This window comes from Rhipicephalus sanguineus, chromosome 4 (assembly GCF_013339695.2).
Source record: "Rhipicephalus sanguineus isolate Rsan-2018 chromosome 4, BIME_Rsan_1.4, whole genome shotgun sequence".
Taxonomy (NCBI): domain Eukaryota; kingdom Metazoa; phylum Arthropoda; class Arachnida; order Ixodida; family Ixodidae; genus Rhipicephalus; species Rhipicephalus sanguineus.
In genome coordinates, this window is record NC_051179.1 from 185,755,105 (window position 1) to 185,781,812 (window position 26,708).

Below are 26,708 nucleotides of genomic sequence, written 5' to 3' on the forward strand. Positions count from 1 at the left end.
AAGTGCGCGCGCGGCCAGCGCACACACTGTCAGGACTGTGGTTATCGTTTGCCGCAACCGCTGTGGTCGATACCGCGGTCGCTCTTGACACGATCATGTATGGCGACGACGAAACTGACTGAACTCCGAAAGTACACGCGCCTCCAACGCTCACCCTGTCAAAGTGACACTGCTTTCCGCAAACGCCGCGGTCAAAACCACGGCAGATGCGATCATAGATAACAACAAACGACGTAGTTTTCAAGGCACGTGCGCGGCTAGCTAACGTGGATTAAAAACGAAACTACCGTTTGCTGCATCCGCCGCGCACGAAACCACGGTCGCTATCAACGCGATCATCGATAACGACTATGAGCTCCGAAGGTATACGAGGCTAACGCAGCGGTAGATTACAGGCCATATAGTCGTAAAAATTACACCATTTCCCACTAAAGGGGACCATGAGGCGATGCGAAGCCGGAGCACTTGCACGATCGCGTTCCGTTGGTGCTCTTTGGGCATGCTACCGACCTCGCGTCGTGGAACGCGAAGAGGAACGCTACGCGCGTCTTGTCTTCCCTCTAGCCTGGCCGTTAATTCTCACAGGGCGAGCGGAGAACGCAGTCGGCAGGCGTGCGAGAGGGGGCAAGTAGGAGAGGAGAGAGAGGGGGAGGGGACGCGCATGCGCTGGTGCTCACGCGGCGTTGCGCAGGAGAGAATTTCGGCATGTCTAGCTCGCGTTTCAGAGGAAGAGTGGAAAAGGGGAGGGGAGAGGGGAAACGGAGAGGGAGAGGGGAAGGGGAGAGTGGAGGTGGAGAGGGTATGCGCATGCGCAGTAAGGGTGGTCACGCCGCACACCACCACCACCACCGGATTGAACTCCGGCATAAGATACTTCGCATCTAAAAAAGGCACGAAGCCTTTGAGCGTTCGTGTCGATCTTCGCTTGTCACTATGGTGGAGTGGACTTTGGCACTTAGGCCTCAAGCGAAGCGTTGACGCGTGCTTTCGCGGCAGCCAGCTGCGCCGTCCCTTATTGGCCCGTTCGCGTGTGTCCCGGAAAGGCGTACGCCAGTTTGTTTGACGTAAATGAATGTTTTAGGCGTATATCGTGGTTTGAAAACAGATTTTGCTAGTTGATACGAAATTTTGGGCGATACGATTATTGTCGCTCCCCCATCAGATTCGTATCACCGAGAGTCTACTATAGTAGGGAAACCCCACCTGCGTTCTTTGTTTGGCCACTCTAAGCCATAAAACCGCAACGCCAATGTTTACGCTTACAGGGCGATCGGTGATCCAATGGTGTTATGCAAACACCCTTTATTGGACAGAACTTTTTATTTCAAAAAGAGTTCCTCCTTATTTGACTGTTTTGCTTCACACGGTCCATTTTTACACTTGTCAGTGAGCTTTTAGCTGCTCCAGAAGCTGTTTTCCCTGCTCCATAATGCGTTTTTGGCTGCTCCAAAAGCCCGTTTTCCTGCTCCAAAACGCACTTTTTGCTGCTCCAAAAACCTGCTCCAAAACAGCTTCAGTCAATCACATCACTGGAAGCCCATCGAACGTGATCGACGTGTTGGCGGAGGGTGTTCACGCACTTGCCCTTGTCGACACTGGAGCCGCCGTATGTGTTATGGACGCAAAACTTAGCCGTTTACTCCGAAAAGTCACGACGCCACTTTCTCGTATCTCCCTTTGTACAGCCAGCGCCCATTGTGTTCATCATCAGTATGCGCAGCTCGCGTCGTCATTCAGGACGCTATGTACGACTCCGAATTTATCATAATTGCCGCATGCTCTGACGACGTCATCCTGGGGTGGGATTTCATCATCTGCCACGACGCCGTAATTCATTGCGCACCAGCCGAAATAGGACTCTCACCATCCTCGGATTTGACGTCGTCACACATTCTATCGGCTTCGAGCAAGATACTCGTTAAATACGATACCAAGGTGCCTCCAAACTTGTCAGCGGCTGTGTCAGCCTGCTGCGCCGGTCGCTTCGACACCGTTGCACTGTTCTCGCCATCTGACCGCGTTTGCACTAGGAAAGGGTTGCTGGTGCTTTTCCTGTGCAAACGGCTGTTGGTGCGGGGGGAATGTCTCGGCAGAGTGGAAACCCTCGAGTTGGCCTGGCCCGCTCGCACGTCCACCGCAGGAACACGCCGCAAGGCCTGGTCTGGGACACCCGTTCGCCGCAGGAAACGCCGGGCTCGTCCCGGCTGGTCTGATGGCCTCAGCTCGCGGATCGAACGTGCTGCTTCTTGCTCGCTGGCCACGCACGCTCTGCATGTCGCCGTTCTGAAGCTCACGCGCTTCACGTTGGCCTCTCGCGCGCACTCCGTCGTCTTCTTCGGTTTCGTTTTCCCGTGCCGGTAACAGTCTCTTACTACAGCCTCTTATATTGATGTACAGTAAACATTCAACTACTTCTGTACGGAGACTACTCTCGTGTTTTAACGATTCCTATGACGGAGGGATCAACCATATTTTTTACTTTCGTGATGTGACACATCCGTTTCTACGAGAGATGATTCGATCAACCCCCTCTCACTTCATTTACCATCTCTCATTGTGTCATAATTTGTGGAAAATTGTTCGCTCTATGGGTTTCAAAAAGAAATTGTCGTGCTATTTCTGCAAGCAAGATTTTCAACCCATTTATTTAGCGCAAGCCGAAAGGAGTTGGTGTAGGGTGTTATTGCTGCATGCTTTCCGATCGCACTATATCGGGCTACATTTGGAAATCGTCAGTTTTCTAATGCACGAACTCGAGTTAACAAAATGTGCGTGTCTCCAGGAACAGAGTTTCTTTTTCAGATGCACACAGGTACTCATCCTGTGACGACATGACTGTAATGACACGGCCGCTCGATGAAAAACACGGTGCGGCCTGCCGCGTGGAGCGGTTACTGCATGGCGCGCCTAGTGCTCCTGGCTGCCGCCGCGGCGCCACCAGTAGGGGAGCCTCTGGGGAGACCGAAAGCGAAAGCGCCGGAATAATTGCGGCGGATCGCGGCTTAACAGCGCAGCTGCTATGCGCTTGTTAGTTTTTCAAAGGTTACAATGAACTTGCCATAGCGTTAACTGTATTGGTAATCGTCCTACCGAATGTGCACCGGCGATGCTTCAGCCTAAATATAGCAAGTGTTAGTTTTATCTGAAGTGATTGCTTCTGCAAGTTGCGATTTTTCGCGTAATGTTTTCTCTCTTTTGTTGCCGTTGCGCTGTTCACCCTCGATAATTTATGTTTGTGCTACAGTTATTTTTGGAACAGGAGAGTCGCCCATTGACAGGTGCAGTTGTATTTCCGGAATGATCGTTGCTCACACCTTAGAAACAAAAGCATTGTGACCATCAGGTATACGTACCAACCTTGGTATACATCCCATTAATGAAACGGCCAGGAGATCTAGACAGACAGACAGACAGACAGACAGACAGACAGACAGACAGACAGACAGACAGACAGACAGACAGACAGACAGACAGATAGATAGATAGATAGATAGATAGATAGATAGATAGATAGATAGATAGATAGATAGATAGATAGATAGATAGATAGATAGATAGATAGATACGCTCAAAGTCTCAGAAGTTTGCTCATTCAATAAAAAAAACTCGCTAGCAGACGCTGCCTGCGTCGGCGTTGTCTCTCGCTGGCGAGGGCGCGTTCTCGTTCCTTGCGAGCGTTCATCGCAGAAAAAGCGTTTCCATAGTCAACGCACGCCGTTCGCTCTCTCTCGCCACACGGCGAGCGCTGAGGCGATGGCGCCCTCTCTTGCGCTCAACCAAATGGACCATCCCGACAGCAGACGACGATGTACGCTGAGACCCTAAGGTGCTTCGCCCCTAAAACGAGAGATGTCCGCCGCACTCTCGCCCTAGATCTCACCAAAGCATTCGACACTGTCTCGCACCGCTTCATACTGGAATCCATTGCCAGCCTCAGCCTCAGTAAAAGATTCCAGGCATACGTCCGTACTTTCCTTCAAGACAGAAAAAGCCCAACTACAAGTATCCGAGCTCACATACGACACACACACATGACATTAGATCCCAACAGAACCCCACAAACGGCAGTCATTTCTCCATTTCTTTTCTACACAGTATGAAAGGAATGTCCGACCAACTCCGCGACATCCCTAAGATAAGTCATGCTGCATACGCGGACCACATCACCAGGGAGACTCCCTGGCGGAAGTAGAACAGGCTCATCAAGTCGTTCTCAATGTCACAGAAGTCTACCTACAAAACACCGGACTGTGACTCTCACCCACGAAATCAAAATTGCTACTGTACCGGCAACCTCACCAAGGCGTTCGTGATCTAACCCCCTTACTCGAGCTTCCCATAGCACTACAAGTCAAAGACGGGCAACGAATACCCCGCGTTGACTCCATACGCATTATCGGCCTCCTAGTCGAGGCCACGGGGTGCCATGCACGAATGATAACACACATCACAACCAAAGCGAAAAACATGCTCCGACTCATCCAGAGCGTCTCAGGTCGCAGGCAAGGCCACGGCGAGGCCAACCTCCTGCGAATATACCACGCGTTCCTAATTAGTCACATCAGTTACGTCGCCTCTGCCCACAATTGGACAACGGTGGACAAGACGAAACTCAACACGCTCATGCGCAAAAGCATTAAACAAGTCATCGGCCTACCGCAAAACAGGAGCACCTCCCGTTTTGACCAACTAGGCATGCACAACGACATCGACGAAGTGATCGAGGCGGAGACCACGGCCCAAGTGGTCCGCCTCTCCTCCTCCGAGGCAGGCCGTTGACTTCTGAACGAGGCCGGCATGTCCGCGCACCCCTACCTTGAACACGCAGTAGCCCTCCCGAGAGATGTCCGAGATACCTACGTGGTAACTCCATCCCCATGAAACGTCCATCCACAACACAACAAAGGCAGACCTCTGGCCCGCGCTCGCGCCATCCTCGACCGCACCGCCGCGAATCGCGACACTACCGTATTCGTCGATGCGGCGCAATACGGCAACTCCTCCATTTTTGCACTTGCAGTAGTGGATGGCGACGGAGCCCACGCTCAGCCGCCTCGGTTAGGCTAGCAGCGAGTGCCATAGCCGAGCAGGTCGCCATAGCTTTAGCGATGATCGACCCCTCGCACACCAGCGTCTTCACCGACTCCCGCGCCGGCATTCGGGCTTACGAAACCAGCAATATTGCGCGTGAAGCAGCCCACATTTTACAAACACGCAAGCACACAGGCCCGCACTACGTCCCTTGGTTCCCTGCCCACATGAGCAAAGACGTCCACTCACAACAACCCAACCTCAACGAAATGGCTCATGACCGAGCGCGAGAACTCACGCGCCGCCACGATCAATCAGCCACCGAAGAGCTGGGCCCAGACATACAGTTTAACGACCCCTTCCTCACCTTCCACGAAATTACCTCTGACTATCGTAACAACTGAAGCCAATACCCCTTACCACACAGAAAGCTCGAGCGCGCGCAAGCGGTAGATTTCGCATGCTACAAACGTGATCGTACCCATCACGGGGCCAACTGAGCCATTACAATTCAGACAACACTTTACAAGCGTCCCAGATTGCACAGAACTTTATTGTTCACTCTCGCACATGCTCTGGCAATGTACCGCGTTACTTCAGGGTCCTCTCACCAGTGAGTCCCACTGGGAAGAGGCACTCAGAAGCTCCGAGCTCCACGACCAATTTGAGGCAGTCCAGAGGGCCCAAGAACTGGCGGAACGCCACCTCGTTCCCGCCCCGACTAGGGCGTCGCCTACGGTAGCGGCTGCATGAGTGTCCCTCGTGGATCCCCCGGCGGCTTAAACTCCTCATGACATTTAATTAAAGTTCGTGACCGACCGCGACCGACCGACCGACCGACCGACCGGACTACCCAAAAACAACCGATTTTCCCGCGGTCACGAAAGTGTTAAAATATATATGCGTCTCTCTCATAAGAAATGCCATAAAAGCTACTTGATTAACACTTTCGATCATGATCAGCATTCGTCTGCTTATTGTTTCGTGTTCTCTTAATTTCATGTTAGGTGGCACGCGATATACTACACTTTTGCTATTTCCAGTAAAACTTGTGCCCGAGTCTGTCACTTTTCGCACCGCACCCGCTACAACAACACCTATTGATGCATCAGCCATACTTTGGCGTGCTAGATCATCTTGTGCTGCATTCTTACTGCGGCCGCCATGGGGTGCCGCAACGTGTTGGCGGCAGCCGTGTCATCGTAACAGAAGTGTGCGAACATGCTCAAGAAAAAAAAAACTAAAATTCTGCAGATCCCACGCCTCGTCGGAATCGGTTTCATGCGAAGCAGTCAGCGAGTAGTATTTTGCTGCAATTTTTGGGCTTTGAGCCAAGCGTTACGAGGTGGATCGACGTGTTTTTGTTAGTGTAGTAGTTGTGTGCACACCGTAGGCTTACCATGCACGTACACACTGGCGTTTAAAGGGCAACCTATGGTCGGACGTAACGTCAGCGCGCACGTTAGAGCACATACGTCACTATTATCGAGACGAAGTTCACTTTACGGTGCGACGATGTGAATATCATACGTAACTTTCGTTAGCGTATTCCTCCGGGGTCGAACAACGCTTAAATATAACTTGCTCTATCACAGGAATACAAATGTAGTGTTTATTAGACTGCTATAAAAGCGGAACCGACACTGGAACCACAACTGACGTTAACACGGCATGACGTCTGTATCATAAGAGTACATATGTAGTGTTTATTGCTTTGTTATAAAATTAGATAGCCAGCACTACAACCACAATTGACGCTGCACCAACATTACGCCTGCGTAGTCTTTCTAAAGTAGTTTCTAGACTTGGCGTGGCTCTGTGGTAGAATACCTGACTGCCACACAGAATGCTTGGGTCCAATTCCTGCGGGGATCCTAATGTTTATTCTTTGCATTCGTCGGGTCAGCGCTGCATATGTCGGTTTTTCTTAACGTTGTCGCATTTAAATTACCAATGTCTGTTATCGCCGTTCTTCGGTGGATGTAAACTGTCAATCACCTGTGGCGCGTACTCATATACCACGGGCTGTGATATGCGCGTATGTGCCACATGTGTCTGGAGGAAAAGGTTTGACGACGTACGCGTAAGGATTTTCACGTTATTATTGCCATATTGCGCCGTCGCCGTCATGTTCAGTATATGTATATGTATGTATATATTGTCACGTGGTCGCGACGTCGACGAAGACAGCAGTCGGCGTTTTCAAGATGAAACTGTGTATTTGGCCGAACTTGTGGCCGGGAAACGGAAAGTTAATTTACAGCAATACACACGGTATGCACTGATAGCGGCGAACAGAGCGTCGACCGTCGATCAATTGACAAGCGGTCAAGCGCGTAGGCTTTTATACAGGCGCTATCGAACTTTCCAGCGATACTGCTAGTGGCGGCGTTATCTCTCGAAAAGCTTCATTCGCGTGCGGCGCGCAATCTTAACAAAATGATCTACTACAATCGCGAAGCTTCTCGAACAGTGCTTCGCGGACAGCGTCGAGCGTTGATAACCGTGCTTGCTGGTCAAACCGAATACATCAAAATAAAACAAGAAGTGGGCGTGGCATTGCCCCCCTCTGAAAAAGCATCGTCTCGATGCTTGTGAAAGAACAAAGAAGAGAAAAAACAAGTGCATACATAAATAAATTACAATAACAAAGTAAAAAGTAGAGTCCCCAGGTTCGCTAACGCGCAAAAAACGGCTTAAGGCGCACGACATGGACGACTTCAGGTCGTGCGCGGCGTCGCTGGGAGTTCGTAATGCCGTCCGGGATGACCTCGTAGTAAAGAGCGCCGAGACGTCGAAGAACCTTGTGTGGCCCGAAGTATCGCCGAAAGAGTTTTTCGCTAAGCCCACGTCCGCGTATCGGCGTCCAGACCCAAACACGGTCGCCGGGCTGGTATTCCACGAAGCATCGCCGAAGATTGTAGCGACGGCTGTCGGTGTACTGCTGGGTCTTGATACGCAGGCGCGCGAGCTGTCGAGCTTCTTCGGCACGTCGTAAGTAAGCAGCGGCGTCGAGGTTTTCTTCGTCGGTGACGTTCGGTAGCATGGCGTCGAGTGTCGTCGCCGGGCTTCTTCCGTAGACCAACTTGTACGGCGTCATCTGCGTTGTTTCTTGGACTGCCGTGTTGTAAGCGAAGGTCACGTACGGAAGGACGGCGTCCCACGTCTTGTGCTCAACGTCGACGTACATGGCAGCATGTCGGCGATGGTCTTATTTAGACTTTCGTTGAGGCCATTGGTCTGTGGGCGGTGGTGCGGTGGTGGCTCGTCTCGCTGTATTTGAAGATCGCCTGAGTTAGGTCCGCAGTAAAGGCGGTACCTCTGTCTGTGATGAGGACCTCTGGGGCGCCATGACGCAAGACGATGTTCTCCATGAAGAACTTGGCTACCTCGGCGGCACTGCCTTTGGGCAAGGCCTTTGTCTCGGCGTAGCGGGGGAGGTAGTCAGTTGCTATGACGATCCACTTGTTGCCGGAAGTCGACGTCGGGAACGGCCCCAGTAGGTCCATCCCGATTTCCTGGAACGGCCGGTGAGGTGGATCGATTGGCTGCAGAAGTCCTGCTGGCCTAGTCGGCGGTGTCTTTTGTCGCTGGAAATCTCGGCAAGTCTTAACGTAGTGGGTGACGTCGGCAGCAAGGCTTGGCCAGTAGTATTTTTCCTGTATTCTGGTGAGCGTGCGGGAAACACCGAGGTGTCCGGCCGTCGGGTCGTCGTGTAGGGCCTGGAGGGTTTCTGGTCGCAATGATGAGGGCACGACGAGGAGGTAGTCGGTTCGAAGTGGCGAGTTAGTTCTTCAGGAGAACGCCGTTCCGTAAGAAAAACGACGGCAGTCCTGGCTTGAATACCTTCGGAACAACGGCGGTCTTGCACTCGAGGTACTCCATAAGGCCCCCCAGTTCCGCGTCGACTCGTTCCCTTTCGGCGGCGAAGTCGTCGGCGCTTACAGTTCCGAGGAAGCAGTCAACGTCGTCGTCTTGCGGCGGCGCGTCGACGGGGGCACGAGACAGGTAGTCGGCGTGAGAGTGTTTTCGTGCGGACTTGTACACGATGGTAATGTCGAATTCTTGAAGCGTCAGACTCCAACGTGCGAGACGACCTGAAGGGTCCTTCAAGTTAGCTAGCCAACATAAGGCGTCATGGTCACTGATAACATTGAAGGGCCTGCCATAGAGGTAGGGGCGAAACTTTGACGTAGCCCAGAGGATGGCAAGGCATTCCTTTTCTGTTGTGGAATAGATGGCTTCTTCCAAGGATATATTGATCGGCTAGCGTAACTGATAACCCTTTCGAGCCCGTCAGTTTTTTGCACAAGGACGGCACCGAGTCCTACGCTGCTTGCGTCGGTGTGTATTCCGTATCGGCGCAATCGTCGAAATGCGCAAGTATGGGTGGCGTCTGCAGGCGTCGTTTAAGTTCTTGAAATGCTTGCACTTGCGCCGTTTCCCACCTGAATTCCACGTTAGTCTTCGTGAGAAGCGTCAGTGGTTCGGCGATCCGTGAAAAGATTATGACGAAGCGTCTGTAATAGGCGCATAAGCCGAGAAATCGGCGCATGGCCTTCTTGTCGGTGGGTGGCGCGAAGTCGGCGATGGCAGCTGTTTTCCGCGAGTCTGGGCGCACTCCAGACTTGCTGATCACATGACCCAGAAACAAGAGCTCGTCGTACGGGAATCGCCACTTTTCCGGCTTCAGGGTCAGTCCAGAGGTCTTGAGTGCTTGAAGTACTGCCTCAAGCCGCCGGAGATGCTCGTCGAAGGTCGATGAAAACACGACGACGTCGTCCAAATACACAAGGCACGTCTGCCACTTCAATCCGGCCAGTACGGTGTCCATGGCGCGCTGGAACATCGCAGGTGCCGAGCAAAGACCGAAAGGCATGACCTTGAACTCAAAGAGGCCGTCGGGTGTTATAAAAGCGGTCTTTTCTCGGTCTCTTTCATCTACTTCGATCTGCCAATAGCCGGTCTTGAGGTCCATCGACGAAAAGTACGTCGCGTTGTGAAGCCGATCCAGGGTGTCGTCTATCCGTGGGAGGGGGTACACGTCCTTCTTCGTGATTTTGTTCAGGCGCCGATAATCAACGCAGAAGCGCAGTGTCGCGTCCTTCTTCTATACTAACACCACGGGTGATGCCCACGGACTCTGGGACGGCTGGATGATGATTGTCGCGTAGCATCTCGTCGACTTGTTTCTTTATCGCGTCGCTCTCTCGAGTGGAAACTCTGTAGGGGCTCTGGCGGAGTGGTCGAGAATTTTCTTCTGTTATAATGCGGTGCTTAGCAAGGGGCGTTTGTCGGACCCGCGATGACGACGAGAAACAGTCCTTGTATTGCAGGAGCAGAGTTTGGAGCTGGTCTTGCTTGACCTTCGGAAGGCTCGGGTTGACGTCAAAATTCGGTTCGGGACCTGTATTCGTCGTAGCAGGTTCGGCAGCATCGAAGAGGGCGAAAGCATCGCTGGCGGCTACATCTCTCGAAAAGCTTCATTCGCGTGCGGCGCGCAATCTTAACAAAATGATCTACTACAATCGCGAAGCTTCTCGAACAGTGCTTCGCGGACAGCGTCGAGCGTTGATAACCGTGCTTGCTGGTCAAACCCGAATACATCAAAATAAAACAAGAAGTGGGCGTGGCAATATAAATAAAAGACAAATAACAATTCAGATGATAAAAAAAATTCGGCAGATCCCACGTACCGTGGGAATCAATGTTATGCGAAGCATGCGCATGAAGGTTCGCAATTTTTAACATTGAGCGAAACCTTACGGAATTACGCTATAGAAATGTGCAAATGGTATACGCCCACACATATTTTGAAGAGTCGCACATGTATTGTATAACCAATTGTTTAGAGTTGCTTAACGATGCCAACAGCAACATAGGTGTTACCAACAGCAAACGCAGTAAGCTGATATGTAGTGCTTATACTCTTCAATACTGGATAGCGTGAATTCGCATAGGACAATGAAGTAACACAGATGGGCAGGACAGGCGCTACTCGCAACTAAGCTTTATTCAGAAAAGGTTCCTTAGATATATACACAGCCTAGTGGCACGCGCAGGCGCACTGCACGTACGCTACAGTCACAATTGCAGTTGTTAGAGTTACGTTACAGTTATGCATATACTCATGCGTTATGACGGAGAATGCACGCACGTTTCACGAACCCGTGTGCATTTGTGGAAGCAGTTCTTGGCAGTTCTTGAATAAGGTCGTCATCACCGTGATCAGTAAGCACCAGCAGCTGGACAGGACTCGTTATCGGATCCATTCGGGATCGCGGCTACGAACGGTCTCAGTGTAGTGAAGTGCGAGGTATAGTAGAGCTGGTGGAAACCGCAGATGGCTTTTACGAAGAAATTATCTATGATGTCTTCTCTCCTGGAAGTGGCGCCGAGGTCTTGTGATGTTCTGTCCTCATCCAAGCCGTCTTTCATGCCGTCTAAAAACCAGGCGTTGCTGGGTTTGGATAAATCAGTGCTGAAGTCACCGGTAATTATGAGGGACATGCACCTCTCGGCAGAGTTATTCTAGGAAGCATTGACCCCGGTTCTTGAGTAATCGAAGTGGTCGATGTTGCGGACCACGTGCACTAGTGGATGTTAGCCCAGCGTCTTCCAGGGGTGCTCTGTCTTCAGCTCCCTAGCTTACCTTGCGTCGGCCGCTGTGGTGTAGTGGTTACCGTGCTCGGCTGCTGACCCAAATGTCGCGGGTTCGATCCCGGCCGCGGCGGTCGCATTTCGATGGAGGCGAAATGCTTGAGGCCAGTGTATTATGCGATGTCAGTGCACGTTTAAGAACACCAGATTGTCGAAATTTCCGGAGCCCTTCACTGTGGCGTCTCTCATAATCATATCGTGGCTTGTGCCGATATGATTATGAATGGGACCGTGGTTTTGGGACGTAAAACCCCAATGATTATTATTAATGAGAACTAACAAACATCAATGCCAAGGAAAGTATAGGGGGTGTTATATGTAGTAAGTAGAATATAAATGTGAAGAAAGTAACGAGACCCTCAACGAGACCCATGTCTGCCAGAATGAGACCCGGCGGCAAGTTATCTTTTCGTCCACTTTACTTTCTTCACATTTATATTCTAATTACTACAAATAACACCCCCTATACTTTGCTTGGCATTGCTGTCTGTTAGTTCTCATTAATGTTGTGTCTAACAAAGAAAAAGGAGCCCTTAAAAGTAATCTTTCCTTCATTCATAGCGAGGGTCTCGTTCTGGGAGAGATGATGCCTTCAGGTAGTATGCGAGGGATTATTGGTCAGCTGCCTGCTCGTATATAGATCACGTGCTACGTGACGCCAAAAAGGCAGAAAAAAGAGTGTTGCACACTCGCCGCCATGGCTGCGACTAGCGCTGACTGACACTCCTAAGTTTCAATCCACATATATACCCTATAAAGTGGACGGGGAGATGACCGCCGCCGTAGCTCAGTGGAGAGCATCGGACGCGTTATTCGAAGGTCGCAGGTTCGGTCCCTGTCGGCGGCAAGTTATCTTTTCGTTCACTTTACTTTCTTCACATTTATATTCTAATTACTACAAATAACACCCCCTATACTTTGCTTGGCATTGCTGTCTGTTAGTTCTCATTAATATTGTGTCTAACAAAGAAAAACGAGCCCTTAAAAGTAATCTTTCCTTCAATGATTATTATTATCACTTTCCTTCTGCGTCAAGGTGTATGTTCGCCGTTACTGCGTTGGTTGAGACTGTTATCACCTGTGGCACATACCCGCATAACATGAACTCTGGTATGCGGGTTTGTGCCACACGTCAATGAGAGGAAGGGTTTCATGACGTACGCGACAGGTATTTTGCGTTATTCATGTCATCACGAGTGAATCGTGTAAGTCATACACTCATCCTATGCTAAGCAAATTTTGGTATATTAAACCTGTCAAGACGACCGGGAGAGCGCGCAGACGTAGGCGGCTAGATGGATAGCGAGATAGATATATATATACGTAGATAGGAACGCTCAAAGTACCTCACGTTCGCTAATAAATGCTTCGCATTTAAAATTCCGAAGCGATCGACCGGACATTCGAACCTGCGACCCCTCGCTCCGCAACGCACTGCCTTGGATAATTACGCTATGCGTCATTCGTTCTCCAGGATACTAATGGCAGAATAGAAACGCACGCGGCGGTTGAAACGCACGGGACGCCACGTGTAGCGAAATTAAAATTATGCGAGACGCGGGCCATGCTGCATCGTTGCCCGCGTTGCGTTTGCGTCTTATCGCTGGCGACCCACGCTAGTTCTCCATTTTGGGGTAGCGCCGCGCCACTCGTGGCCAGTCGGGCAGGGGAAAAGAAGACCGTCCCGTGGCTCGTGGTGGCGCGAGCTAGTGGAAACGCTTTGGCTATTGTAGGCTTGTGCCACAGGAGGCAAGAAACCAGATGGCTGTTGCCAGAATCACAGTATACAGGGTGTTTTTTAGACAATACAGATTTTAAATGCGAAGCATTTCTTAGCGAACCTGAGACACTTTGGCTGTTTCTATCTATCTATCTATCTATCTATCTATCTATCTATCTATCTATCTATCTATCTATCTATCTATCTATCTATCTATCTATCTATCTATCTATCTATCTATCTATCTATCTATCTATCTATCTATCTATCTATCTATCTATCTATCTATCTATCTATCTATCTATCTATCTATCTATCTACAGGGATGCAACAGTTGCGCCACTTTGATACAATTCCTTATTTTCGCGCGATGCTGAGCCAAAACCGTGAAATTTGTTAAAATTGCGCCACGCTGCGCCAAATTGCCCGACCAGCTTAAAATTTTCTCTGTTGCGCAAATTTGAGCGAGAAATGGAGGCCGCGTTGGTCATCTACAGTGTGGGCATCGTCATCCAATACAGACGCGCAAACGCTAACCCTACCCCCCCCCCCCCCCCACTCCGCGAAATAAAAGAAGTCAGTTTCACCGCAAGCACGAAGCAATGAATGCGATAGCAACAAATTGTAATGTTATACGAAGTGAGGCTGGCAGCAAACTCTTGTATCCGATCTCGCGTAACTCTACAAAACGTTGGTATAAGAGAATACGGCCGCTCCAGGGAAAGATGCTCCTCCTGCACAGTGTCCTCGCATTGAGAGCGCAGCACGTAACAGGATATACGAGCCGCCCGCTGATGGCTGCCGAGATAGCATGCGCACCAGCGATCGCGACCGCGCTCTTAGAATCAAAGTTCAAAGTTGCTGCTCGAGCGACAGCCCCCCCCGCCCCCCTCTCGCGTCTTTTCATGCTCGTTCAAGACGGGCGGGGCGTTTCCTCTATGCTTCGATGGCAGGCTTCCCGAGCGGAGCGGTGTTATTGTACGCGCCCTCCGAGCGACGGAGATGGGCTGGCTCGTTTGATATTTGCTTTAGCCGCGTTCGTCGCCCGCACTCGCGCGCTTTTATCTACGGTTGAACATGCTATGCACAGGGATATTCATTGTAAAAAGACAGGGCGTGCAAACACGGACACAAGAAGGAAGTCAGGACACCACAAACGCCGACACCACCACGGCGTTTGTGGTGTCCTGACTTCCTTCTTGTGTCCGTGTTTGCACGCCCTGTCTTTTTACAATGAATACTTAACAACTAGCTCAGCTCTCTGTTATTCTAAGCACAGGGGTATGTTATCAATTTGGACTTTATACGGGAGATGGCGGCAAAAACTCGTCGAGAGTGTTCATATGGTTGCTATCGCAATAGAAAAGGGTAGTAGTTCTCAAATTTCGCGATGCTTGTTTTATTGCGTGGAGAACGCTTTTCAAGCCACTTTTGCCGCAGTACACTGGTGTCCTGCGGAAAAGCATACTGAGATTTAGAAGGGGCTATTAGTACTAGCTGTCAGGGACACAGCATATTTTGTTCCTTAATTACTGATTCGTGCACGCGCCGTGTAATTACGAGTACTAGTATGATCGCTGGCGTTTCTGCGGCGTTTGGCGTTTCTGCGTATGGCGTTTCTGCGACCTTGAGAAACAATAGACAAAACCGTATGCCAGTTTTCTTTTTTCGCTACCACCACTTGCTCCTGCTTTACGAATGTCCCAAATTTCCAGGTTGCCAGGTTCGCAGGTCCACATTAGCATTTCCAGTGCCTGTCGAATTATTTGACAGGTCCTGCAAATGCAAATGTGGACTTAGATATTGTTCGCACAGTGGGGTGGCTCAACGTACTGCTTTTATTGAAATAGCAGTGTTCACGTGCACTATGCACGGATTAGTTGATGCTGAATGGTCTTTACATATTATTGTTTTCTTTTCTACATGTAAGCCTTCTTTGTTATACTGCTCCAAATTTGGATTTTTGTGCTCCCAAAGCAGCATTTTGCTGCTCCGAAAATTGCTCCAAATCCTAGTTCGGCTGTTGCACCCCTCTGTCTGTCTGTCTGTCTGTCTGTCTGTCTGTCTGTCTGTCTGTCTGTCTGTCTGTCTGTCTGTCTGTCTGTCTGTCTGTCTGCCTGTCTGTCTGTCTGTCTGTCTGTCTGTCTGTCTGTCTGTCTGTCTGTCTGTCTGTCTGTCTGTCTGTCTGTCTGTCTGTCTGTCTGTCTGTCTGTCTGTCTGTCTGTCTGTCTGTCTGTCTGTCTACGTGTGGGCGCTCTTCTGGTCGTCTCCATAACTTGTAATTTACCAAAATTGGCATAGCATGGGATCAGTGTATGACGAACACGATTCACTGGTCATGACATGAATAACGCAAAACACCTGTCGCGTACGAGTGTCGCCTACGAGTGTCGCGTACGATATCAGAGTTCGTGTTATGCGGGTATGTGCCACAGGTGATACAGTCTCAACCAACACAGTAACGGCGAACACACACATTGACACGCAAGGAAATTGATAATAATATTATTTGTTCGGGTCTTATGTCCCAGAACCACGATATGATTATGAGAGACGCCATAGCCAAGGGCTCCGGAAATTTTGATCATCTGGTATTCTTTAACGTGCAACGAGACCGCACAGTACACGCGCATCTAGCATTTTGCCTCCATCGAAATGCGACCGCCGCGGCCGGGATCGGACCGGCGACCTTCAGGTCAGCAGCCGAGCACCGTAACCGCTACACCACCGCGGCCGACGCAAGGAAAGTGAGGGAGCTGAAGGCAGAACACCCCTGGAAGACGCTCAACTACCATCCGAAACGAAGGACTACGTGGATTACAAGAAAAGCGGGTTGAATGCTTCCCTATAATAAACCTGCCGAGAGAACCAGGCCTCTCATCATTACCGGTGACTTCAACATTCACTTATCAAGACCCAACAACGCCTGGTCGTTATACTGCGTGAAAGACGGCTTGGATGTGGACATGTCATCAAAAGACCTCGCTGCCACGTCCACGATAGGAGGCATCATAGATCATTTCATCGTAAGAGGCATCTAGGATTTCCACCAGCTGCACTACCTCGCACTTCACTACACTTAGATCCCACGTAGCCGCGATCACGAACGGATCCGATAACAAGTCCGGTCCAGCTGCTGGTGCTCACTGATCACGGGGATGATGACCTTGTGCAATAACTGTCAAGAACCCCTCCTACACATACACACAGGTTCGTGAAACGTGCATGCGTTCTCCGTCATAACGGACAAGTATAAGCATAACAACTGTAACGCCACTAAACAACTGTGACTGTAACGTACGTGCAATGCGCCTGCGCGGGCCACTTGGCTGCGTACCATATATCTAGGGAAACTTTCCTGAATGAGGCTTAGTTGCGAGTAGCGCCTGTCCTCTGCATCTGTGTTCCTTCTTTGTCCTGTTCGGATTCGCGCTATCCAGTATTGAAGAGTATAAGCACTACATATCAGCATACCGCGTCTAGTGTTGGTAACACCCATGTTGGTGTTGGCATCGTTAAGCAACTCTAAACAACTGGTTATATAACACGTATGCGACTCCTCAACATATGAGTGTGCGTACACTACTTCAACATTTCACTAGCGTCATTCCGTAACGTTTTGCTCAATGTGAAAAATTACGCCACAGTCACCATCCCCTGCATGCTTCGCATATCATCGATTCCCACGGTACGTGGGATCAGATCAATTAACTTTATTGATTGCCCAGCGAATTGGTGGGATGGGCCTGGATCCCGCCTAGGCTTCGGCCAAGGGTTGCTGGCCCTTGGCGGCTTCCTCGGCTCGCTCGACGGCCCAGAGTTGTTGCTCCAGGTCCGAGCTGAGCAACGCAGACTCCCAGCGCGCGCGAAGGCTGTCGCTGTTTAAGGCTGCATCACAGCTATTGTTTATTATATCTGGACATCTCCATAGTATGTGCTCTAAGGTGGCTCTAGAATCACAATGCCTACACTTGTCTGTCGTGTACCTGGGATCTCCCGAATTCTTAATAAAAAATTCTATGACAGTCAGGCTCCTGTCGTTTTCGCACATGAACTCTATGTCGAGGCGGAAATACTTTCCCGCAGCTAGAATTACGTTGATGCGACTAATTAACAAAAAAAGTCACAGTTTCGCCGCAAGGCCGAAGCAATGAATGCGATAGCAAGAAACTAATGCTATATGGAGTGAGGCTCGCAAATGAATACTCTCAGTTTGAACAGCGCTCCTGTTGCAAAGGCGGCCGAAGCAGCGAAGGAAACTAGCGTGCTTCGTGTCGAGCTGTGACACTTGATAGTTCGCGCTCATCTTCTGTTTGTTCGTTTAGCGGCGTCCCTTGAGCTCGAGTGGCTTTCGCACGCTCCGTAACATGAGCGCGGACATCACGGTGAAAGCGTGAAACATCCCTCTTCCCCTCAGCACAAGAAAACCGCGCGAGCAGACAGCGGAAGGGCAAGGTTCTGCTCGCCGACGACCTTTAAATGCGCCTGTCGCGCTCCTAACGCCATCTCGCTGGTAATGAAGAAACGCTTATAAGCGCAGCCGTCTCTGAGTCCGTGCAGCGGTAAATGGTTTGTATATAACGCTCGCCGTTATCTACGTGGAGGACCTGCGTTCCGTGGCGTAGTGGCTAGCGCCACTCGCTGCGGAGGAAGAGGTCTCTGGTTCGATTCCGCGCTTCGGAAGCATTTTTCTGAATTATTTTTCTTTGGGGCTTTTATATATATATACATACTTATACATATACGGTGCATGACGGCGGCGACGGCGACGGCAAAATCCAGCCGAGACTGTCCATATAATTGCTATCGCAATAAAACTGGTTAACTGTTTAATTATTGACTTGAGGGCGGGTGTTTATATTACAGTGTTGTAGTGCGTGCCAATTTATGCCATACTTTTTTTGAAACCACAAAAGTTGAACGAAGTTCGAGATATTCATAATCGAATTTCAAGGGCGAAATCGAAACTGATCGCGCTCGTCGCGCACAAAGCGCGGCGGAACAACAGAATGACACGTGACAAGGAAATGACGAAATTTGAATGGGGGTGCGCCAAAGCAAAATTTGGTCAGAAAAATCGGCATGTTTGTGTGCGATGGGTGGTGCCTATCTGTTTCTTCCTTAAACTTTTAATTAAGAGGCGCGAAAAACTGTTTAGCCTATCCGCAAGAAGAAGCGCCGCTGTGACCGCCCCAGAGTTTTACGCTTCCCAGACAAGAGAACACAACTGAAAAAAAAAAGGTTGATATTACGGTTTTCTGGTGCACAGTTCGAAAGAAACAGATAAGCACCAAATGCTACGCGTAAATGCGATGCGCGGGCATAAGTGAGATGACTTGCAGCTTTTCACGAAAACATACGGCCGCGGCGCACCGTCATTCAAATTTAGTCACCCCGATGTGACGGTTAGTTCCGGTCTGACGTAGCAGAACAGTCGCGCTTCGTGCGCGCCTTGCGCTATCAGTTTCGATTTCGCCCTTGATATTCGATGACGTATATCGCGAACTACGTGCAACTTTAGTGATTTCTAAAAAAATAGGTATGACACAAATTGGCACGCACTACAACTTTGTAATATAAGCACGTGCCCTCAAGTCAATAATAAAGTTATTCAATGAGCTTTCGTTAATTAGTCCAGTGATTCCACTCCTGCGCCAAAGTGCGCCAAATTCAGTTTGCTGCGCCATCCTGATAAAATCAACGTAAATTGCGCCAAACTGTGCCAGAGCCTTGGGTTTGGAGGCGTCTATCACCGGCAATCGTACCGCCGGCGCGTCAAAACATGTGCACCTTGATCTTGGGGCCGCCGAAGTCACAACCACGGACAAAGAATTATTCCGCCAAGTAAACAGCGCTCGCGCGTGCGTCCCGATTCGTGACGCCATGATTGGTGCCGACGCAGCTTCCGTTGTGCAAGTCGGCTCGACGGCAAAATGCATCCTCCGCAGAAGCTCGGGACGCCTCAATCGGCAGCGTGAAAGTGAGGCGGCGATTCATCGGCGGACGTCGTCTGTTCCAGAAACGCTGCTGATAGCTCGTTTCAGGAGTCGCACGGCACGTAATTAAATCAATGTTCAGTAATGACTACACGCGTGCCGCTAGAATGTCTGTCACTTATGTTTCTGGACATCGCGGAATGGAATTAGGGAAAACTAGAGCAATGTCGAATATTCGGTGCTTCACGTCCATGTAAGAGGATGTTGAACAGTGGTAACGCGTTGTCACTTTTCATCAAACATACTTTATTCATGAACCTTCATCATATGGCCTCATATGGCCGCTTCCGAGACCGAAGTGGTTGCCGTACTTTCAGTTCTCTATACGTGAAGTAAGCGTTGCGGAGCACAGCAAGTTTACGATCCGTCTCCTGATGCCTGGCGAGATAGCGCGCGCCAGCGACCGCTCCCTTCGAGCGATGCAGCGACCCCTCCCCCTCCACTACCGTCACTTCCTCCTTAAGAAAGACGGGCGGGGCGTTTCCTCTCTGCTTGATGAGCAATCGACGGCAGGCATCGCGCGCAGGGTGATGTTATCGCGTGTCCCCTCCGTGCGACGGAGACAGCCGGCTCATTTATCTCCGCTTCAGACGCGTTCGTCGCCAGCCTTTACTCGCATGTAGAACATACGATGCGCGGGGAGATGTTATCATGCGCGAGGTGATGTTATCAATTTGGACTTTATGCTGAAAATAACGGCGACGCCAAAAGCCCATCGAAAGTGTGCGCATAATTGCTATCGCAATAAAAAGAGAAATTGATTATGGCAGTTTCGCACTAGTGGTGCCAAGCCTGAAGGAAGCTGGGTGGCCATCCTTGTTTCGTTTTATTTTTATCTTTCTTTCTCTTTCGCTCTGTTTCTTGTATCTCTCTCTTTTGAGGCCCGTGTACTTAGATTTAGGTGCACGTTAAAGAACCGCAGGAGGTCGAAATTTCCGGAACCCTCCACTACGGCGTCTCTCATAATCATAGCGTGGTTTTGGGACGTTAAACCCCAGATATTATTATTATTATTATTGTATCTCTCTCTTTTTGTATCGGTTTCTTTCTCTTGCTTTTCCTTCTCTCTCCCTATTTATGGCTTGTTTCTTTCAATCTTTTTCTTTCTGTTTCTTTCCGTCTATTTCTGTCTTTCTTTCATTCGGTCTATCTCTTTTTCCTGTCTTGTCGTTTCCTTCTCTCTCTTTCTGTGTCTTTTTCTGCCTTTTTATCTTTTTATGTTTTATTCCCTTTATTTTCATCTATTTTTTCCTTTCTCTTTCTTTCTATTGCTATCTTTGTTTCTCTATTTTTCTCTCTTCTCTCTTTCACGGGTTTCACGTGCTCCACTTCGCCGAGTAGAGTTTTCGCTTAACGCTCGTACATGCTGTACCTCGTACCTGCTCGTGCCTTTATTAACGCTCGTCCCTGCTCGGTAGTGGGGCTTGCCGCAATTTCTGTCGCGCATACCCACCTGAGGAGTTTTGCACGACGGAGCACAAGTTGCCGATGGCTTCAAACAGATTCACTGCTAAAAAAATGAGGAGCCATTCCAATCTGTAAGCTGGACGACCAGCGAAGCTTTCTAGCGTCCGGCACAGATATGACAAGTGGACGCCAGTTTGATATGTGAGGGCACGTTGTTAACGGCCGGGCTGTTAACGATCAATACGCATTATTTTTTGCACTGCTCTCTAGAGGGCACTAGGGAATGCCCTATAGCCGTATGCAGCTTCACTTGAAAAGGAAAACGGAGTTTGTTGCATCGTGTGTAGTCCCCCGTTTAATGCACTTCCAGACACTTTCGCGGATGCTCGCCTTGAAAGCAGTTCTCCATTTAAAGAAAAGCGGCGCACAAAAAGACGGAGACAAAGAAGAGAACCACACGCAGCGCTGTGTGTGGTTCTCTTCTTTGTCTCCGTCTTTTTGTGCGCCGCTTTTCTTTAAATATGAATATACACCAACTCGCCCAACTTTCTATTCTGTTACAATACAGTTCTCCATCTTCCGTTCAACCCAGCGCATGCGCAAGCGATAGTCTGGAAGCACTGCGAGGATGCTCTTTCTACAGCACAGACAGGGCCTCAGAAGGAGGGAAGGGAGTGTCGCAAGAAGTTGGCTTTCTGAGCCCAGCTAAGTGATGTCATGCTGCGCCCAGCAGTACAATCGACCGATCATTATGCCTATAAGGTTAGGTAGCGCACTTTCGACGTGGACAAAAGAAACAGAAAGGACACGACACTCGCTACACTCGCAACTGAATTTATTTCAGGAAAAGTACTTGAATATATATGCACCCAAGCACCCCCGAGTGACACAGAAATGAACCAACCCTTAATATCACCTGATTAAAGACAAAATTTTGCACACTCCTGTGAAAGGACACTCCTGTGAAAGGACTTATCCTTTCACAGGAGTGTGCAAAATTTTGTCTTTAATCAGGTGATATTAAGGGTTGGTTCATTTCTGTGTCACTCGGGGGTGCTTGGGTGCATATATATTGAAGTATTTTTCCTGAAATAAATTCAGTTGCAAGTGTAGCGAGTGTCGTGTCCTTTCTGTTTCTTTTGTCCACGTCGAAAGTGCGCTACCTAACCTTATAGGCATAATGATCAGTCACCAACTAGCCCAGCTCTCAACCTTATTGAATCGACCGAGGAGAAAAAGAACCAGGCCTCTGGCTTTGAGTCGCTTTAGGGAAATGCGTTGGCGATAGTGTCAATCTTTAGCACTGAGGCACTGTTGTATGTCTCGGCGTTTGTTTACCACTTCTGCTGATAATTACGTAGACGTATTTAGTGTGTTATGTCATAAAGTACAGTTTTGAGTATCCAGTATTTTGTTTATTTGCTAGTTTTGAAGAAAAAAAATCGCTGAATAGCTCATTCGACAACACTCACATGACCCCAATATTTTGCATTATCGACTGAATTATAAAATGCTCCTGAGATGATTTTCTCTAGGAGATTTGCAATGAATCAAAATATTTCTAGCTCTTCATAAGAGCCCTATAATAATTATTCAGATGCTTGAATGTAAGTGCAAAATGCTTCTCTGTACTCGAGGATGTGAAATTAGCTGCTCCAGCGTGCTCCAAGATGGAACTTCTTGCTGCTCCAAAGTGCTCCAAGATGGAACTTCTTGCTGCTCCAAAGTGCTCCAAGATGGAACTTCTTGCTGCTCCAAAGTGCTACAAAATGAAAATTTTGCTGCTCCAAAAATTGCTCCTAATCAGAAGTCCTCGGTAGCATCACTGTTAGTCGCAACAGTGTCATTTTAACTGTGGCAATAGGCCCTTAGCCTGACGCCAACAGTACAACTGTGGTCATAAGAGCGGTCGCAGCTTTCCTACGAGCCACTGGACTGGATGCGCGGCTATAGCACTGCGCCACCTTGACGGGGCTGTACATACTCACCTCCCTAACTCACCATCGTCATCCATTACTATTTTCCTCCCCTTCCCCTGTGTAGATGTAGCAGGCTAGAGCATATTATATCGCTCAGGCCGATCTCTGCCTTTCTGTAAATAAACATCTCTCTTAACTGTGGCAAAGTATTTCGGCCTGGACGTGGAGTTCATGTGCAAAAAGGACAAGAGCCTTACTGTTACAGGTTTAAAAAAATCTGTATTGTCTAAAAAAAACTTTGTGTACGTGTTACACCGTGACCAGAATACTGAGGCTAAAATTGCAGCGCAAACGCACAAGGACACCCACGAAGAAAAGAAATGTACGACGCGCTGTCTAACAACTGCTTTGTTCTTTAATACGCCAATGCATATATAAGCCCAGGGCAATCTTACCGCACATACGCACACAACAATAGCTCTAAACCAAAACGTGTACCAAGGATGATAGTGTATTAGATACGCGAAGACGTGAAACCATATTCGGATGGGTGCAGGGACAAAGAAGTAAAGAAGAAGTAAGCAAAAAGAAGCTCGTTTGCGTTGTAATTATAACCTCAGGAATATGTACCAACTATGCCAAAATGAAGTTTTGTTTTAGTGACCAGAATTGACGCCCGGAGGGAACGTGAACCGTGGCTTCACGTGCCACTGCCAAGTGCCGTGTTTATTTTCTTCTCTTGAGGTCGCGCGCTCTCCGGTTTTGGCCTCCGCTCAAAGGAAGGCGCTGCAGGGTCTTGGGACAACGCGAGCGCGAGAGTCCAAGAGTGGCTGCGTTCTGCGCATGCGTCATGGCGGCTCGCAAATTTCTTGGGTCCCCAATTCTAAAACTCTCCCGTGTTTAGTTGGAGTTGGGATGTGCGCCTCCGACTTGTACTTTGACACACAGGGGGAGTTTTGTACGTCTTGTGCTTTCACCGCAAAGTTTGTGTTGAAGGTGTAGACAGCGCGAAGGTCACTGTGCTCGCTGCAGCGGCCGCGTTTGCGAAAGGAGTGAGCTGCTAGCTAGAAAAGCGAAAGTAGGGGCTAGCTGAAGTAACAACTGTGACAGTTCGCGCTCGTCCTATGTATACCTGTGCGTTCTTTTCGTGCGCCCTTTGTGTTTGAGTAGCGTGCTGCAAGTGTCGAGCTGTGACAGTTATTTCGCAATCGCTTTGTGTGTTTTCTTTTCCTGCGTCCTTTGTGCTTGTGCAGCGCGCCGCAAGTTCCTGGCTGCTTGGAGTTCTTCCTGTGACATTCCAATTTCTTGCAATCGGATTCATTGCTTCGCCCTTGAGGCGGAACTGTGACTTTTTTATTGCAATAGCAATTATATGGACAGTCTCGGCTGGATTTTGACGTCGTCGTCGCCGTCATGCACCGTATATGTATAAGTATATATATATATATATATATATATATATATATATATATATATATATATATATATATATATATATATATAAAAGCCCCAAAGAAAAATAATTCAGAAAAGTGCTTCCGAAGCGCGGAATCGATCCAGGGGCCTCTTGCTCCGCAGCGAGTGGCGCTAACCACTACGCCACGGAACGCAGGTCCTCCGCGTAGCTAACGGCGAGCGTTATATACACACCCTCTACCGCTGGACGGACTCAGAGACGGCCGGCGCTTATGAGTGTTTCTTCATTACCAGCGAGATAGCGCTAGGAGAGCGACGGGCGCATTTAAAAGCCGTCGGCGAGCTCGCTCGCTTCTTCTTATATTTGCGCAGGGAGAACCTTGGCCTTCCGCTGTCTGCTCGCGCGGTTTTCTCGTGGTGAGGGCAAGAGGGACGTTTCAAGCATTCACCGTGTTGTCCGCGCTCATGTTACGGAGCGTACGAAAGTCACTCGTGCTCAAGGGACGCCGCTAAACGAACAAACAGAAGATGAGCGTGAACTATCAAGTGTCACAGCTCGACACTTGAAGCACGCTAGTTTCCTTCGCTGCTTCGGCCGCCTTTGCAACAGGAGCGCTGTTCAAACTGAGAGTATCCATTGGCGAGCCTCACTTCGTATAGCATTAGTTTCTTGCTATCGCATTCATTGCTTCGCCCTTGCGGCGAAACTGTGATTTTTTTTTTTTCATGTCATGACCAGACAGTCATTTTCGTCAAACGCCCTCCCATATCAATTTTAATAGATAGATAGATAGATAGATAGATAGATAGATAGATAGATAGATAGATAGATAGATAGATAGATAGATAGATAGATAGATAGATAGATAGATAGATAGATAGATAGATAGATAGATAGATAGATAGATAGAAAATGGCAATGGTCATGAAGAAGCACACTGACATAGCTCCTTCCTCCTTTGTCTGTGTAGTTTCCAGCACGCTCGTCAGGACGCAAGGAGAGACAAAGCGCTCGGATATCTGTAACTCCACTCATACAATAAACTCTGATAGTGAGGTCATTCGAGGATTTCTTGGAAAAGTGCTGCAGGGCCCGTTCGAATGGAGGCTTGGGCACTGAAAAGCCAGTGTACCGCATGAAACACGCACAACGCTTGTCGTAGTCTTCTATGCCCGTTATAGAGTAATGCCTTGATTGTGATATATTAACAAGACCAAATCTCAATGCAGTGTTACGGAAGATTAAAATACTGTGGTTTTTGGTATGCTGTTAGTCATTGATTCCATAACGTGACTGCTCGCAGTATTACCTTGAATTAAAGAAATGAAGCGCTTGTGCTGAAACACATACCCGGCGTCAAGGCTGGTACCAGACCTTTTTTTTTAAATCGCTAAGCTGACAGGGCCAGCAGCACCCTGACACGCTTGAAAAATGTCACTTGTAAACCCAAGTGTACAGTCAACTTCATATTGCTATGACCATCATCTTCCGTCGTACAGTGCATTTTGTCTGGCTTGAGTCGCGAGCCATGAAATGAGCATCCTGTCTCTCGGTCGTACTATTCTTGCTGCCTCAGTCAATCATACAATAAATTTAAGGATGATGGCTGTCCATGTCAGCCTTCGCGTCTATCCTTACACCAATTGGCCTACATGTACAAACTGGCTTCTGCTGTAGATGGTTACAACTATTTTATTGTCATAAGTGATTATGTGGACAATTTGTAACACTTGTGTACGAAATGAGGACATTAAGCCGCTCAAATGAGCAAGACGCTCTTTTTGAAAAACAGTTGCCAATTTATACGTGAACAATACCGTAATTAAAAAGAAATGAAGTGTTCGAGCAAGCAACTCACTGAATCTTTTACCAAAGAGGCTATAGATGTGCCAGTGCCAAAACCGTTGGCTCAGACTGTACATTGATGTATTAACTGTTATAGTGAAAATTAGCCATCAGTGACAGTGCAGTGTATATTGCCACACACTTTATTTTCTTACTTTGATGTGACCGGCTTTCACCCGCGAAAACTGTTAGCACCTCTTCGTACTGGCCGCGCCGCAATGTTTCGGAAACTTCGCGATTCTTTGATATTGCTCTGTTTATATTACGCGCAGAACGCAAACAGTCAAGTTTATTTGGAAGCTTACGCAAGCACCAGCGGTAACGCTGATGCGTTCGACCGTTGATGTATAAGAGACGACACGTTCCACCGATTACCAAATTACCGAAGACCGACGATTGTGCCCGAGGCTATCGTCGCACTGAGTCTGTCACCTCTTCTCTTTATTGACACCAATTCGCCCATAATGTGCTTCATGCTTACTTGCTGTAATTCGCCTTCCTTCATTATAGCAACCACGTGACAATAACTACATTTAAAGCCGTGCTGATTCAATTGGTCAATAGAGTGCATACCTTGCAACATGTGCAAACGTATTGTTTTCGCAGGGTGCGAACCCGTTGATGCAAGATATTGATGGCCGTACTGCACTCCACCTGTGTGCTGCTTCTTCGCAGCCAGCTGCATTGGGATGTACAAGTCTGCTCCTGGTGAG

General features: G+C 48.9%; 1 protein-coding gene across 1 annotated transcript in view; it reads left to right on the forward strand.

The window, feature by feature from the left end:
- Nucleotides 1-26,708, forward strand: part of LOC119391911 (inversin) — a 217,492-nt gene that overhangs the window by 81,636 nt on the left and 109,148 nt on the right. The window contains exon 5 of the mRNA XM_049415444.1: nucleotides 26,602-26,703. Within this exon, the coding sequence (XP_049271401.1) occupies nucleotides 26,602-26,703 (102 nt within the window). The remainder of the gene's footprint in view (nucleotides 1-26,601; nucleotides 26,704-26,708) is intronic.